Source organism: Spermophilus citellus (assembly GCF_964194105.1).
Source record: "Spermophilus citellus genome assembly, chromosome: 12".
Taxonomy (NCBI): domain Eukaryota; kingdom Metazoa; phylum Chordata; class Mammalia; order Rodentia; family Sciuridae; genus Spermophilus; species Spermophilus citellus.
In genome coordinates this window covers 111,663,008-111,676,351 of record NC_138198.1, presented here as the reverse complement: position 1 = coordinate 111,676,351, position 13,344 = coordinate 111,663,008, and the positions used below count along the sequence as shown (strand labels likewise).

The 13,344-nt window shown below is 40.2% G+C and overlaps 1 protein-coding gene across 12 annotated transcripts in view; it reads left to right on the top strand.

The window, feature by feature from the left end:
- Positions 1-4,952: 4,952 nt before the first annotated feature.
- Positions 4,953-13,344, top strand: part of TCF4 (transcription factor 4) — a 349,860-nt gene continuing 341,468 nt past the window's right edge. For 2 of the 12 annotated variants that reach the window (XM_081263405.1, XM_081263402.1), the window contains exons 1-3: positions 6,534-6,730; positions 7,664-7,755; positions 9,404-9,476. In XM_081263405.1, coding sequence (XP_081119531.1) covers positions 7,684-7,755; positions 9,404-9,476 — 145 coding nt within the window. In that variant the 5' untranslated portion in view covers positions 6,534-6,730; positions 7,664-7,683. Of the gene's footprint in view, positions 5,445-6,147; positions 6,280-6,533; positions 6,731-7,663; positions 7,756-9,403; positions 9,477-13,344 lie in introns of those variants that run through there. The other 10 variants (XM_081263404.1, XM_081263401.1, XM_081263403.1 and 7 more) reach the window with 8 other exon arrangements.

The window sequence follows — 13,344 nt, the reverse complement described above, 5'->3', positions numbered from 1 at the left end:
GTTTGTTTGTTTTTGAAGGACCTATTAAGTGTGAGGGATTTAAAAAAAGAATGGAGTTTTGAAAAGAGACGCAGCTAGCAGGTAGAGAGCATTTTGTATGCACCCCAGTGTTCTGGACCTCACTTGTGTGTGTTGCAAGTATGAAGTGCAACACATGCAGGTCTCCCCTGCAGCTGGCTATGACCTAGAGTCATGGCTCCTGTTACTGAGCTATTAGTAGAGCACGGTCCACCTGTGTTTCAATCTCAGGTCTGCCATGTGCAGCTATATGACAGTGGCAGTTCCCTGGACCTCCAAGCCTCAGTTTCCTCCATAAAATGCTAAAATGATATAGCAGTGAACAATATTATGACAGTATTTTCTACTGCCTTCATATTTATGAAGAAAGGGTCCCCATGATTTGGTAAAATAAGGCATTTATCCTGGTTTTCTCTTTAGGGCCTACAATGAAGTGATAGGCTCATTAGTGGCCTATTGCAAATCATACTGAACATTCACCACTGACATTCACTAGGAATGAAATAAAACGAAACGGAAACCTTAAGAGAAACTGATTTGAAAAGGAACAATAGCTGCACTCTTCATTGCACAGTGTGCCTCTTCAGGATAAAAATAGGTTGGTGATTCTCTATTTAACAAATAATTATTGAACAACTAATATGTGCTGGGAACGTAGTAGGAGTGAAAACATAAGGTGACCAAGATTCATGGATTCCCTGAATCATGGAATCCACAGTCTGAACAGGCATTAACAAAAGAAATCCAACTGGGAAAGTTGCCACCAAGGATATGAAACTGATGTCGCAGGGAGTAATAAGGCAGGATGCTTATTTCAGGATGGTGAGGAAGGCGTCTAGGAGGAGGTGAAATTTAAATTGAAACAAGACTAACAGGGAGTCAGACTCATAAACAGTCAGGGAAATAATCAATGACCAACGAATGCAAAGGGCCTGGGCTATACAGGACTATTTGGGTATGATAAAGCTCTAAATTTCTTTCTCACAAACAGGTTGGGGTCTTCCCTTTTTACTCCACAATCTGCATTTCTCACCCACCTTTCATTATAGGTAGGGCTCTAAATTGGGTTTCTGGACACCTCTGCCCATTGGATATATCAAGTAAAAGATATGTGGGGGAAGCCTTCTCTTTTGCACAGGTCTGCCACGGCTGTGTCTTGCTCACAGTGACTTAGCCATTCAATCAAGACTGCCCTTGACATTTATATCATTGTGATTTCTTTGCCTACATTTTTGCCTGAGGTCCTGAGAGAATAGATGCTGACATAAGGTAGATGCTAAAAAATTATTTGCTGAATTTTTCGCCGAATTTCTTTAGAGCATCAGAGAGCTGACTTTTTGGTTTGTTTGTTGTTTGTGGCTGTGTTTGCTTATTTATTTTAACATGGGCAAGGAGAGCAAACTGGATGGAATTTGAAGGAGAATGTGATGGCATCCTGGCTTGGCATTTAGTTACTGAGGGTGACTTTTGGGTCTACCACTAATTATTAGCAAGGTGACCTTGAACAAGCCATCCCACTTGAGCCTTGACAGACTCAACTGCAGATGATGGTTTAGGTCCAAGTGCCCTTCAATGTCTATTTTTTTCTTTGAATCAGTAATTGCTGTTCCTTCCACTCTCCTATGAAAGTACTGTTGTGTTTTAGGCTTTAATTCTATGCCAGAGTAATACATTATATTTAATAGAAATCTGTTGTTTTCAAAGCACCTTCATCTTCACCGTCTCATTTAATTTTAACCAATAATTTAAGGTTTTTAAAGACAGGGCACAATTTGAAAAATATGACAAGATGGGAAACTTGCCCAAGGTCACAAAGCGATAGGGGAATGACACTTGTATATACCCTCCTGACTCGAGGTGGCACCATGAATTAGATAGGGTCTCTGTCATGTGTGAATGAAGCAATTTGTTTACACTCAGAAAAAGAATCCCTATTAAAAAAAAGTTAATGATGGCTTTGACAACATTGAAATTTTATATATATATATATATATATATATATATATATATATATACACACATACATACATATATATGTATGTACGTATGTATATATACGTACATATACATACATACGTACATACATATACACATACACACGGGTTAAACTCTTTAGTTGTAAGGATTAGAAAAGGACTTAGGTTAACTCAGTTGGGGAAGGAGGTCACTACAGGAATTAGCTATCTCCAGGACAGGAGGCAATGCAGTCTTCATAATAACTGGAAAAGTGTCTCCAGGCATTTCTTCCTTAGATTTCCTCATTTGTCTATTTTTCTCTTGGAACTCCCAAGACCTTTCTCTCTTATCTGGAGGGCTGTTTCTTCTGCTTACTCATCGTCTTATTTCCTTATTACCACAGCTCTCACTTGGCTTGGCTTCCTTGCACCAGCTTTGGCCAGCTGCCTCTCATGTCCACTCCTTCATTCACTAGACTACTGTCAATCTCTTCCCTTTTTACTTCCTGTGGTCTAATCCGCTGGGACTGGGGTGAGATGGAGTTATGTGGCACCAACCGAAGTTCCACCTTATTGTGAATTGAATATTTGTGTTTCATTGTTCCCACCCCAAATTCCTGTATTAAAGCCCAAATGCCCAATGTCCTGGTATTAGGAGACACTTTTGGAAGGAAATTAATCTTAATCCTCATGATGGGATTAGTGTTCTCAAAAGAAGAGTGACCAGAACTCTGTTAATCATAAGTAGACTACAAGAAGGGAGTCATCTGTAAGGCAAGAAGAGTCCAAACAAGAACCTTACAGTGCTGGCACCCTAATCTCAGAGTTCACTGATTCTAGAACTGTGAAAAATTTACATCTGTTATCTAAATCACCTAGTCTATGATATGTTGTTACAGCGGCTCAAATTGAGTAAGATACACCTCTCTATCAGGATTTACAGACAGGTTCCCTAGACAAGGGAGTCTATAGATAGAGCAAACACCCTAAAATATATCTACTATACTTGCTTTTTTAAAGCCCTAAAGAAGCTTCTCAAATCTCCTTTTCTAGGTGCCTCCAATCTTCATAAGTAAAATTAGAAAGTACCTATCATCTGACAGTTCAGGAAAAAACAAAGACAAAAACACCCACAGTTGTCCCTTAATTTAAGACAGGAAGGGAAGTTGCTTGGTTTTCTGATTGTAGGGTTAAAAAAAAAAGTACTAGACTAGCAACAGGATGCCTTTAGATTTCAAACCTGATCCCATTACCTATTACTGATTTCTGGACATATCATTTATTGCCCTTGAAATTCAGAGGGAGGGGAAAACTTAAAAAACTAAAAGCTAAAAGGGATTTTATGGCATTATTTAATCTGACATTTGCATTTTATGGCAAAAGTCATTGACACTGAGCCTTAGGTTACCCAGCTCATTAGAGTCAAAGGAATATTTCTGCCAAGCCAAGTTTGTGATCTTTGCATGACATTATTTTGGTGCAGCCTGTAGGAGATTTACCCTAAGAACTCGAGATAAGGCTTGGGATAATGCAGCATAGAGTAGTATCTAAATGTAAAGTCCTATTTTAAGATGAGAACACGTAATGGGATAAAAGATAGGAATTGTCACAATAGGTGAATGGATAAGGAAATAACACATAAAATGCTGTAATTCTTGTTCTCAAAAACTTAGAAGTAAACAAAAGATCTTAAAAACTGATCTCAACTCGGTTACTGCCACCGATTTGTCAGAAAATAGAGATTAAGACGTTCCCAATGCCAGATGGCATAGGAACATGGTTAATATGGACTCTGATCACAGATTGCCTTTCAAAGGTGGGTTCTTTCCCTCAATGTAGATAGTTGCGTCACTTAGGCAAGTTTAAACTTCTGCCCTCGGTCAAGCTATGTCACTTTACTTACTTCTGTTTCCCTATATGTAAAGCAAGGCAGTAAGAAATACTCTATAGGTTCTTTCTCAGAATTCAGACAGCCAATATTTGTGAAATTCTTAGGACAATGTCTGGCACATAGTAAACACTCTGTAACCTGTCATCATTATTAATTGCTTTCTCTGCTGGGAGGACTAAAAGCTATTCTTTTGAGATAGGTAAATCTTCATTTAAAATCCTGTTGGCTACATTTAGAGGCATCGGTGAGTTAACTGAGGAATTAGGGGTGAAAGCAGAGTTTTTCTTGAGTGGTGGCTTCCTCTGTATCCATATTCTGTACAAAATTCTCAAAGTAGACACCAATATTTGCACATTACACATTAGATAAGATAGAGACGGTAACTGCTTGGCCAGAACAGAAAAACTGAAGTCAGTCGTGGCTCCTGGTACCATCTCCCCTTGAGGCTACACAGGGTACATGGAGCAAGGGAAGACTTTCAGGACCGAGAAAGTTCTCACACTGGCAGGGGACCTGCAGGAAGGCCAGCGGGGTGGTGGAGGGGAGAGGACCCGCATCCCTCTTTCATCCAAGGAACGACTACGCCTCGGCAGCCTTTTCCCATGCCGCCTACGCCTCGCGAAGAACACCGATCCCTACTGCAGGGGAGTCCGGACTCGGGCTTGCTTCGGTGAGGCCCGCATGGCCTCTTCCAAGCCTCCCTCCAGGTCTACCCAGAAGCGGGCTCCTCTGCGGAAGTCTATGGAGTCTAATTACTGAATGCATTCAGAAACTGTACTATTGTGTCAAAGATCGGAGTCAGTCAAGGAACTGGAACAAGTTGAAGCGCGCAGAGACACGGCCTGCAACCAACCCCAACCCAAGGAACCCTTGCAGTGCCGCCCCACGCGCGACGCGGGCTCGAGCCCGGCCACCCGCCTCCGTTCCCGGAGGAGGCGTGGCCGACGCGCGCCGCCATCTTGGCCAGCCTCTCTAGGCGCTCTGTTTACCACTCTATGGTCGCCCGCTCCCGCCCCGCCCCTCCCCAGTCATTGTCTGGAGGAGCAGCCGCGGCCGCAGCGCCTTCTCTTTATAAGCCCGCAGTGCCCGGATGTGAATGGATTACAATGTATCTTTCAGGGAAACCTATTATTATCTATGTGACTCCACGGGGGAGTCAATGGTGATGATGATGAGGAGGAGGATGATGATGATGAGACACCTCTAAACTTGGAACAAGTTTAAGACTTTATAAGAGGAGAAGAAAAAAACCCAACAAGATTTGTTTGAGGAAATATTATAACTATCCTGTGTTGATAATTTTTTTATAAACAATAAGAAAAAGTTGTTGGATTTTTTTTAATGATTTATTTTTTGGGGGAGGTAATTTTGTTGCAGTTTTATGGTGGAAAATGCAAATACCAGAGCCAGGTGCATAATCTTGTAATCTGTGGATATCCCTGGAGCAGGACTGAGTACTACTTAAAATACTTTTTTGGGGGATACACATGTGAGATACTAAGTACTTGCAGAAGATTTTTGTTTCTCTCTTTAAAGTCTCTTTCCTTGGAATATTGTGAGCATATTTGTGGCCATTTAAGGTAACGTTACAATTTGCTGTCAGAATAAACTGTTTGTAATTGAATTTAATTTTTAAAATGTCGATCCCAACGCTTTATTAAAACAAAAGGAACGACCTATTAAATAATTGCCAATACGAAAAAGTATGTGCATGCATTTTGTGTATGTACTGGAGCATCTAGTAATATCAGGGTGTGTAGAATGTGTTTTTTAACACATGTTAACATAGCGTATGTTGCATATACTGGATAAAGCACGTTTGTGATTATGAAACGATAGAATTATGAAGCTTAATTTTTATCCTAAAAAGTGATGTGAAAAAGTGTATTTTAAGAGCATGCAGGGCCTATGATGGTAAATGTTGGATGAAAAACTTATAGGGCTGGCGAACGCGGACTTTGCGTGCCTAGGAACTCAAGTGTAAAAACAAAACAACATCCACACCCACCCCCCCAAATTGCCCTTTTTTTTTGACCGAAGTTTGCAGCTCTACTATTCTGTGACTTACGAGGGTGGGTGAAGAAAGTATCCAATTCAGGTTTTGCCCCCAACGCAAAACTACTAAACCGAAAATCTCCCCAGCAAAAATGTGGCTTGGTTTATGTATGGAAAAGAAAAAAAAATATTGTTCCTCTTGGCAAAGTCTTTTTGCATCACGTGTATTTGCAGCCTAGTATAAACTTGCTTTGCCGTGTGTGGATGTGTGAGTGAGAGGGAACGAGAGTTAAGAGAAAGAAAGAAGTGAGAGGGGATGTAAACTCGAATACATTTCAAAGTGCCTCGGATGGATGAAAATGGGCAAAAACACAACTGTTCAGGCTTCAGATTGTAACTGATGATCTGAGGAAAAATGAGGTGCTCGATGAATTTTCGTTTGTATTTTTTTGCGAGCGGGGGAGGTGTTGAGATTTTCTTTTTTTTCTTTCTTTTTTTTTTTTTCCGGGGGGTTGGGGGGGGATGCATCCCAGGCAGCTCGACCCGGAGCGAGCCGCGTCTCCCCGCCGGAGCCCCCCCACCCATTTCTTTGCTGAACTTGCAATTCCGTGCGCCTCGGCGTGTTCCCCCTCCCCCCTTCCCTCCGTCCCCTCCCCTCCCCGGAGAAGAGAGTTGGTGTTAAGAGTCAGGGATCTTGGCTGTGTGTCTGCGGATCTGTAGTGGCGGCGGCGGCGGCGGCGGCGGCGGCGGGGAAGGAGCAGGAGCGGGCGCGGGCGCCGGAGAGGAGGTGGTGGTGGTGGAGGCAGTGGTTAGACATGAACGCCGCCTCGGCGCCGGCGGTGCACCGACAGCCCCTTCTCGCGCGCGGGCGGTAGGTACCGGCGCCGGCGGGCTCGCGGGGCTGCTGCGCCGGGCGGCGCGGGGCTCGGGCTCGGGCTCGGCGGCCCCGCACGCGGCTCCGCGCCTCCCGCGCCGCGGGCAGCGGCTCCCGGCGCTCCTGGAAGAGACACCCCTTCCCCTCCCGCGCCTCTTCCCTCCCCCTCGTCGCTGCCCCCCACCCCTCCCCAGCATTGCCCACTTGGAGGGACCGGTGACTTTGCCAAGGGCCTGACTTTAATTTTTACAACCCTTTCTTTCACAAATTAGGGTGCTGGACCATTACAGGACCCGACCCTCCACTCTGTCCCCCCCCCCCCTCCACGCCGACCTTGTCACCCCTCCCCCTTTGGACGTGTTTTCACTCCAGAGACGCTCATCTTTAATTTCTTTATAGCTACTTTGAAATGCAGAAGGGAGTGGTGTGTGTGTGTGTGTGTGTGTGTGCGCGCGCGCGTGTGTGTGCGTGTGAGTGTGTGTGTGTGCGCGTGTGAGTGTGTGTGAGGGGGTGGGGTGGAGGGTGGGGGGAAAGTTGAGACCGGATCGTTCTGAGTAGTTTCTCTTTTCTCTGTGATCCATTCATTTCTCGCTCTACCTCCTGTTGCATAAAATGATGCGCTGAAGAGCGGCTTTTTCCCCCCCTTCCCGGATTTGGTTTTAGAGTGGATGTTCCCAGTTTGATGTCTCTTTGGAAATACAATCTCGCTTTTTTTTTTTTTTTTTTTTTTTTTTGCTATTGCTGCCTATTCCATCTTAAAAACAAAACAAAACAAAACCCAACAACTCTCCCATCCCTCCCTCCTTTCTACCTTAATCCCACCCGCCCCCACATCCCCACCCCCAACCCCCCAGTCTCCAAAAATCCGATTGTGTTTTCTTCAAGGATTGGGACTGGATTTTCTGATTGCGGTTATTTCCATGTTTCTAGGTTTGTGTGATTTTGCTAAAATGCATCACCAACAGCGAATGGCTGCCTTAGGGACGGACAAAGAGCTGAGTGATTTACTGGATTTCAGTGCGGTAAGAAAGAACGGTGGAAACTAACAACAGCTGTGGAAAAAAAAAAAAAAAAAAAAACAACAAAATCCCAAACACTTCAGCTAGAAACCAATAGTACTTTAAAGGACAGGAATGATTTTTAATTGGCAGAATCCTTGGTCAATATGAAGGTCTATTTGACAAGTTTTAAACTCGTTTTGGGGTGTGATGGACGATTCAGGCTTCTTTTAGAATCGAATTCTTGCCTTGAATTCCTTACCCACCAGTTCCCCCAAATAATGGAATATCACCCCAGTGGACAGGAAAAATAGGCACCCCTAAAACTGTAAACCACCATTAAAACTTGGCCACATATGAACACTGAGAGTACCAATACTCCATGCACTACTCCTTGTCTTATTTATTTTTTTCTAGAAATGGAAAACAGAAAATAGATCCAGTAGTGTCTTTAAAGTTTTAAACTGATGATGCTGTGGATTGGTAGGACCTGTAGTTCTCCTAGTTACCTCTTTTCCTGGGATTCTGAAAACTCCTATGTATGTGCTTAGCATACATTCTTTAGAACCCTTTGGACTATTTTTGTAAATTTCATAGTCCTGAGATCAGTACAAAGAGGAACTTACACACTTGTGGAGTTTTACTGTACTTGGTCCTTCTCCATCCCCTCTGCTTCCCTTTCCTAACCCAAGTTCCCAACATGTCAGGGGAATGAATTCGATTTTAATGCCAGATGAGTTTGGTATAAGATGCATTTGTAAAGCAAAATAAAAAGAATCCACAAAACACACAAATAAAATCCAAACCGCCTTCTAAGTGGGGCTCTTTCATGTTGCTGCTGCTGCTGCTGCTGCTGCTGCTGCTGCTGCCGCCGCCACTGCTACCACTGCTGCTCCTCTTGTAGACCTTCTTTTGGAGAAATGGCTTTCGGAAGTTTTGCCAGGAAACGTAGCCATAGGCAGCTTTGCAGCCCCCTTTCTGCTTGCTGCACTTTCTCCATTCGTTTCTTTGCTTTTCGCAGGCTCTTGACTCAAGGAAGGTGTGCATTATCCACTAGATACGTGGAAAAGAGGGAAACCAATTAGGGTCGAAATAAATGCTGGAGAGAGGGAGTGAAAGAGAGTGAGAGTGAGAGAGACAGAGAGAGAGAGAAAGAGAGAGAGAGAGAGAGAGAGAGAGATGCTTCAAATTGCTCTCATGTTAGAGACGAAATGAGAATTTAGTGCAGGTGGCACTTTTATTTTTATTTGGGTTCACATATGACAGGCAAATCCTGTACGGGATGGAAATGGACATTGCCACGTTTATGGCCAAGGTTTTCAGTATAAAACAAACAACTTTTTTTTTTTTCTCCTTTGTCAAACTAGTGTTTTCTAGAAAGGCTGCTACCCTGCAACCTGAATCTTGATAACATGGGGACTGTGTGTGTTCAGAGGGTAGCAGTACTGCTTAGAAATAGTGTGCCCGAGGAAAAAGAAAGAACAGTGGTAATGAGGAGGGGATTTTGAAAGGTTGTGCCTGTTTTAGCTTTAAGTTGGCTGGTGATGTATTTTACTAAATAAACCCTTAGCATAATCTCTGAGTTATTTGGTAAGAGTATGAAAGATTTTTGATGAACTCTCAAGGCACAGTGTCTTCTTATTAACTGTAATATTTCTTTGTTTCTTTTTAGATGTTTTCACCTCCTGTGAGCAGTGGGAAAAATGGACCAACTTCTTTGGCAAGTGGACATTTTACTGGCTCAAGTATGTAAATTCTTTTCTTAGTGTGAAGTTAAATGTTCCTAGCTGTTTATTTACTCATTGCATATTTTTGGCTCTGTTGAAGTGTTCTGAAAAAAGTCATTGAATTGTTGTCTATAATGATATGGTTATCTCATTATCCATCAGTAATATAACTTACACAAAATGTTATTTTTTGCAATTAAAATTGGACCTTTTTTTTAAAGTCAAGAAAGTGGTCTTAAAATTCCGTCACTCAATTACAAGTGATTTTCTAATATAGTTCTAATCAAACATGTGAAGATAATGCCAGTGTTGACATGGGGAATACATTAATGTTCCTTATTTGAAAATAGAGGGGGAAAAAATCTAACTTTCATAAAAAGGGGAAATCCCTTGTAAATAATATCAGTTATTAGGTACTGTGTACAATTAACCCTTTTAAAGCAATGAGCACTTAATTTTGCAGATGAATGCTGCCTAGTAAACCGTAGCTGTAAATAGCCTCTTGCTAAGCTGAGAAGCTAAATATGAATTCATTTCTACTTAAAATATCTTTTTTGATGTTTTGGCTGTTTCTTTTCCCTCATCATTTACTTTTGCAAAGAATTTTTGCTATATTTAAAGTTGCAAATTTGGGAGGACTTTTAACATTTTGTAAATGAAAGATCTTTGGGTGATGCTTAAAAAAAACGATAGCGGTATTCACAAAGGAATCTGTGCACAATGATTATCTGGCATCTAAGGAGTTTTTAGTAGGGACTGTTTGAATGTCTCTTACTAAAAGTGAAGACTGAAAACATGATATTCATATAAGATGTATTTTTTTGTTGTTCAATTAATTTTTAAATAAGGAGTCATACATTGTTGCCTGCTATCCTTTAATTCCAAGGCTTAAATCCATTTATGCCTGTTAAACAGCTGCAGTATTTTAGGAGTTCTGGCAATGGTATATAACAGTACATTAGGCAGAGTACTATTCTTAAGTCAGACTGGTAAATGTTGACATCTTTGAGTCTGTAAGATGCCAGTGGAGTTGTCTATCAACTATAAATATAATTTCACATCTCTTAATTTTCATCTGGTGCAATAGCAATGAAAGAAATCTGTTCACCTAGATAAATTGTGTAATTGGTATATTTTTGTGCAATAAATTGAAAGCTTTTAAAAGTTGCTCATTTTGAAATATGTTACTTCTACTGACCCCCATAAGTCTAGGGAAATTTTGTCTCTAAGTTGATTTTTATATGAGATACTTCCTATAGTTATATTTTTGGGTCCTCTTTGATTAGAAGTACTGTTGAAAATGTGTTGGTGCTTTACTCTCTTAGACCCTAATATTTTCTATCTGAGGACATATTTTTTTTATTTGTTTGTTGCATTGCTATTGCATTTCTGTTTCTATATGGTGTTCTCTTTATAACTTTTAAGACAGAAAATATTAATATGAATGTTTGAAGCAAAGATGAGTACAATGAGTACAAGTGTTTAGATTGTTTTTTCATGTTAGGCACTGTCAAAACAGTAACTAACTTTATCTCTGACAGTAATTTTCTTAATGTTTTACTTAAGAAATGTGTTTTTAGCTTAAATCTGAAAGTAGATGTCAGACAGACATAGAGATGGACTACTTTCAAGTCATTGTGAAATAACTTGCTTCCACTGTTGTAAAGATGGACACATTTGGAATGACTTAAATGTGTTACTTTAGATATGGTTTAATAAATGGAGGTGAATTAGAGGTATGACATGTACTAGACAACTGTGTATATGGACCATTTTATATACACATATTTAAGTAAGGTCCTTGCAGTAATGTTTAAGTGTTCATAGAGAGTATGGGATAAATAAATTGAATATGTATTAATGTATTTTGGTAAGTAATCACATATCAAAACTTATACAGTTCTTAAGATGATGATGATGTGTGTACATAGATATGTTTGCTTGTGTGTGTGTTTATGTATACATAAACATAAGAGAGAGATTTTGTCCTTACTGAGCCATGTTACAGTATTTCTAATGACTGTGAAGTAGATATCCAATGATTATTTTCAAGGTGTTGAACTTAACCTCCTTTGTTTCAGCAGTGTAGTTTTTAGGACCAGATGTTTACTTGTAAGGGTAGAAAGTTATTGACTCTTTTATTCTGCCTGTCTGATTGAAAATGCAGGGTGTTCATTCAGTGCTGCATGATGGTGACTGTAGCATATAGGATGCAGATTGGAATGTTTATTTTCCCCATCTATGAAGACATATTGGAACACAGGGTTAGTGAAGAAGATGACTTATATTCTACTCAATAAAAGATAAATCTTTCTGAAGCATAACAAATTTTTTTAAAAGTCACAAAGCTGCACTTTGCCCTTTAACTGAAAGGATGAACTAGGAAACTTTGGACAGAGAAATAATTTTCTAAAGTTACTTCAAGTTAATATCCATTGTCCTGAGTGGACTCAGATGTCACTTTCATGAGTAGCTTTGAAACTTGGATCCAGGAACTATAAGTAAAGAGAGATCTGAACTATAAGTAAACTATACCTAGTTGAAAATCAGCTATATTTTTTTCAGAGTGAGGCATGGTAATATTTCATGCTTAAAAGTTCCCAATAGCTTCTGATTCCATAAATACAGGATGCTCCATCATGATTTGCAATGTGAGAACAAAAATAATGTGTGGCCATATTCTCTTTAATCTTTCATTTCACAAACATGGTTTTTCCTACCACCTTAAGAAATGGGGAGGCTGCTAGGGAGAATGGAATGTAACCTGAGCTACAGCCTGACATTCCCAGGGAGCATTTTTCACATGAAAGGCTTTTGTCAACCCAGGAAAGGACCTGCAGTTTTTGTTTGATGTTTGCAGGTGTTCAGCAGAAAGCAGTAAAACAATTCAGCCATGATGGTCCAGAGCCTCCATGACCTTCACAGGGAGAATTGGTGGGCTCTGGAATTATTTTCACAAAATAGTTATTACCTGTATGATAATTTATACAAAGGGATTTGATATCCGTTATATCATTGATCTTAAAGCCAACAAAAAGCATCCATATGCCTGCATGATTGGAGAATTGTTCTCATTAAAAAGTAGGATGACAGAGTTACCAAAGAAAAGAAAAAAAAAGTTGCTTAAGTGTTCATAATTTTTGATCAGGAGAGGCTTAATTTTCTGATATAAAAACTATGTCTACTTTATTTGGTCACATTTGAGTCCTGTGAGTACAAGATAAACATACTATCTCATTGGCATCTTTTTTAAAAGTAGTTTTAAAGTTGGGCCTAAAATTATGTATACCAAAGAACTTATTGGTCTGATGTGGTCACATGTATTTCTGACTGGTCTATGATAGATCCTTCATCTTCCTCCCTTAGTTTAGAAGTTGATCTTTAAGCAGGCCTGTAGCTGTTTGGTTTTACTTAGGTGGTCAGCAGTTGTTAAAGCCTGCTCAACAAACTGGTGTTTGAATGATTAAGAGCAGTCGTGAAACATCTCACTCAAGAGAAAAAAAAAATTCTTGGCATTCATATAAGTTAGCTAACTTTTATCTGCATGACAACAAAGAATGTCAATTAAGTAAATTCAGTGAGGGGAAAATAATGAGTAAATAATTTTTTCTGATAGAGAAAATTCAAGTGGTCAATATCCTTAAATCATTTCATCAGTATCAATTTGAGTTTATGGTGATAGTATGAAAAAATTGGTCTACCCTTGAGAGTATTTGTTGAGGACAGCTAGTGGCTATCCCTGTGTGTGTGTGTGTGTGTGTGTGTGTGTGTGTGTGTGTACCACTGAACATTTCATAGTGGTCATGTAACTTTTTGTAAAGGGCACAGCAATTTAATAGATTTTTTTTTAAAAAAAGTACAGTGTTATCAGACACTCATTATCATA